This window comes from Gobio gobio (genome assembly GCF_949357685.1).
Source record: "Gobio gobio genome assembly, chromosome: 5".
Classification (NCBI taxonomy): Eukaryota; Metazoa; Chordata; class Actinopteri; order Cypriniformes; family Gobionidae; genus Gobio; species Gobio gobio.
Genome location: NC_137101.1, coordinates 55995178 through 55998427, shown reverse-complemented (window position 1 = coordinate 55998427; position 3250 = coordinate 55995178). Strand labels below are relative to the sequence as shown.

The 3250-nt window shown below is 41.1% G+C and overlaps 1 protein-coding gene across 2 annotated transcripts; it reads right to left on the bottom strand.

The window, feature by feature from the left end:
- Positions 1-1186: 1186 nt before the first annotated feature.
- On the bottom strand, positions 1187-2853 carry LOC307126655 (uncharacterized protein). Of its 2 annotated transcripts, none has more exons than XM_079817288.1 (3): positions 2622-2853; positions 2125-2401; positions 1187-2032 (listed from the first exon to the last, which is right to left on the bottom strand). In XM_079817288.1, exons 1-3 carry the CDS (start codon positions 2711-2713, stop codon positions 1793-1795), a joined length of 609 nt encoding a protein of 202 aa, XP_079673414.1. In that variant the 5' UTR covers positions 2714-2853; the 3' UTR covers positions 1187-1792. The 2 variants fall into 2 exon arrangements, with proteins under 2 accessions (XP_079673414.1, XP_079673415.1); XM_079817289.1 differs by having other exon boundaries at positions 2135-2401.
- Between the last annotated feature and the right edge of the window lie 397 nt (positions 2854-3250).

The following is a 3250-nucleotide window of genomic DNA, read 5'->3' as shown; positions in this document are numbered from 1 at the left end:
AACTATTTACATGACAGCATCAGCATTGAGCTTCAGATCAATGGTTTTGATCACAATAACAAACGAACTATATACAGAACAAGTTTTGCAACAATTAATACAACACATGCGGTTGCAATTATGAAGAAAAATGTAATCAACAAGAGTTTTCATCTAAACATAACTTTCTTTTTTTAAGTTTTAATTTTTTTATGATCAGTGATTTTTTTTTTGGTTCTTTTTTATTTCCACACCAGGTGTGTGTGTGTTAGCCTGGCTCCGCCCTCCTACGTACTTCCGCTAAATTTTCATTTTCCATCAGTACTACGTCTGGGACTGCGGTGTATGCTTAGGTTTTCCCCCGAACAATTTTTTACCGGTCCAATCAGCGAACAGAGGGAGTGGCTGAGAGCGATGACGTTGATGTCGTGCGCTAGTTTGAGTTGTAGTTCAGTAATGGCGGCGGTGAAAGATGCGAGTGTGTGGCAGCGCTGACGAATGTCCAGAAGTTAAAGCCGGAGTGTGGCGAGGTGGACGAGCGAGCGACACCGGTGTGCGTGATTGAGACACACCGGTCTCGAGTCCTCTCATGAGGGAGCACGGAGGCATATAAGGATGAGCGACACCGGTGAAGGACGAGAGAGGACCAGGCCTGGATTTTAAGTTGTGTTTTGTTATGTGTGTGCACGGCAGTTGTCCGTGAGGGGCTGTCGCTTTTACTTTCATTTTGTGTTTATTATTTGATTAAAAGTTGTTAAACGTTCGCAGTTCCCGCCTCCTTCTTCCCTGAAAAAACAAACTCCCATTACATGGAGCAAGAACGATCACTGCTGTACTGCTGATGTTGTGGTCCAGGAAAAGTATTTTTCAGCTCGCTCCGTTAGTGGTGAAGGAGTTGCTGAAGCCGTCCGTCTCCCACCACCCGCGAGAAAAGCCCAAGCTGAATTATCGACTGCTTTTGACAAACACCAAGGTCGTGTGGTAATGTAATTGCTGTCCGAATCCACATCTCTGAGTTTTCAAGAATATATCACTTCAAAACTCACTGTTTATATCCTTTATAGACCCTTTCAGAGCACTGTACTGTTGCGTGAGCTGTAATTTGCATTTCTAGACTTGTATTTATTTAAATACTGGCAAGTGTTTACAAGAGCAAAATATTTCATCACCGCTCCAAAAATAAAAGAAGAAAAGCACGTAAACATTTGAATTGGGCTGTTATTCACAGCAGCATTTATTCTTATCATACCAAGCATATGACATTTTATTGACAGCATACAATCATGTTACGATTGCACGAGATATCACTTTTAAAAACAAACAGAAATCATACGTGCTTACCACTTGTGTACAGTAAGCCTATGTATACTGTAAATATAAAGTACAAAAAATACAAATAAGTGAATTATTCAGCCACAGCATCATGTCTCCGTACTGGGTCAGGCCTCACAGGACTTCATCCACATCACAGGCCACATTTTGTCTGGCCAGGCAACGGGGAAAAAAAACCCTGGCATGCCGTATCCAGGCTTGGCATGCCTCCACACCTATGTCACCACAGGCAAGTCCCATGGCTTGCAGGAGATTTACCCTGGTGTAAGGTTGGCGTTCATATACCTTCCACCGCCATGAGGAGAAGAATTCCTCAATGGGGTTTAGGAAAGGGGAGTATGGTGGAAGGCAAAGATTGATAAAATCTTGGTTCATATTGAACCACTCTCTAACCTGGAGGGCTCTGTGAAAACTCACATTATCCCAAACAACCACATAGATGGGATGCTCATCCTGCTGCCCCAACAGAGCATCTCGCATGTTATTGAGGAAAATGAGGAGCTGGTGAGTGTTGTAGGGCCCCAGGTTGGCATGATTGTGGACAACCCCATGATTGCTGATGGCAGCACATAATGTGACATTGCCACCACGCTGCCCAGGAACACCAACAATGGCCAATCACATTACGGCCTCTCCTTCTCCTTTTGGTGAGATTAAACCCAGCTTCATCCATATAGATGTATTCATGGGGTCTTTCCATTGCATCCAGTTCAAAAACCCTCTGTAGAAATAGATATAGTTCTGTAAGTGATACGGAAAGTGATTTAGGCCACTACAGTAATCAACATTGAATGTGTCTGGATGTATGCCAACCTGTACATACTGGAATCTTTGCTCCTTTACTCTGTCTGAGTTGCGGTCAAAAGGCACTCTGTATAGCTGTTTCATGCGCAGTCTGTTGCGCTTGAGGACACGATCAACAGTAGAGAGGCTGACACTGTTTATACCCTCAAAATTTACATGGTCCTCAATGATCTTCTGCTGAATTTCACGCAGTTTAATGGCATTGTTCTCACGGACCATATCAACAATTAGGGTCTCTTGGTGTGGGGAGAACATACCTGTCCTGCCACCCCCATGTCTTTCAATTCTACAAAAAGAGAACATGGAGTTACAAAAAATATACATGGAATACTAGGCCTACAAACAGTTAGACCAACCCTCCATTACAATACTACAGTATATTGGTACAATGGTGTACTGGAACATATATTTACTTACAGTATACTGTGATACAGTATATAGTATGTCTTACAGTAATTGCTGTCAGCATTTACATACTAGGCTATAATTAAAAAAAAAGTTATTACCTGTTCTCTTCTCTAAATCTTCGGATTATGGTGGACACAGTGAATCTACTAAGGTTTGGTTGTACTCTTTGTCCAGCCTCCCTCATGCTCATACCATGGACAAGAACATGGTCAATCACAGTAGCTCTGATTTCATCAGATATTACTGTTCTTTGTCTTTGCTGACCACCTCGACCACCTCGACCACCTCGACCTCCTCTCACACAGACTCTTCCTCTCAGATTTCTTCTTCTTCCTTAATTTTTATTGGCGGTTGGCAAACAACTTTCAGGTGCATTACCGCCACCCACTGATCTGGAGTATGGACTAAAGATCTATATAAACACCCAAATTATAAGGACAAAGAGAATAATTTTAAATTAGATTAAAAACAAACAAACAAAAACTGATAAATAAAATAATAACAAATAAACAAACCTATATAAATAAAATTATAACTCAAATTCTATTCATTAATCTTGTTGATCCTAAATACTCTAGAAGAAGTTTCCAACCATTATCACCTGCAGATGTTTTAAGAATACTACTGATATTTTCCTCTCCATTTTCTCTTAATGCATGCTTTAAAACTTCTCTCTCTGATTCATACTTCAGACAATGTAATAAAACATGATCTACTGTTTCTTGCG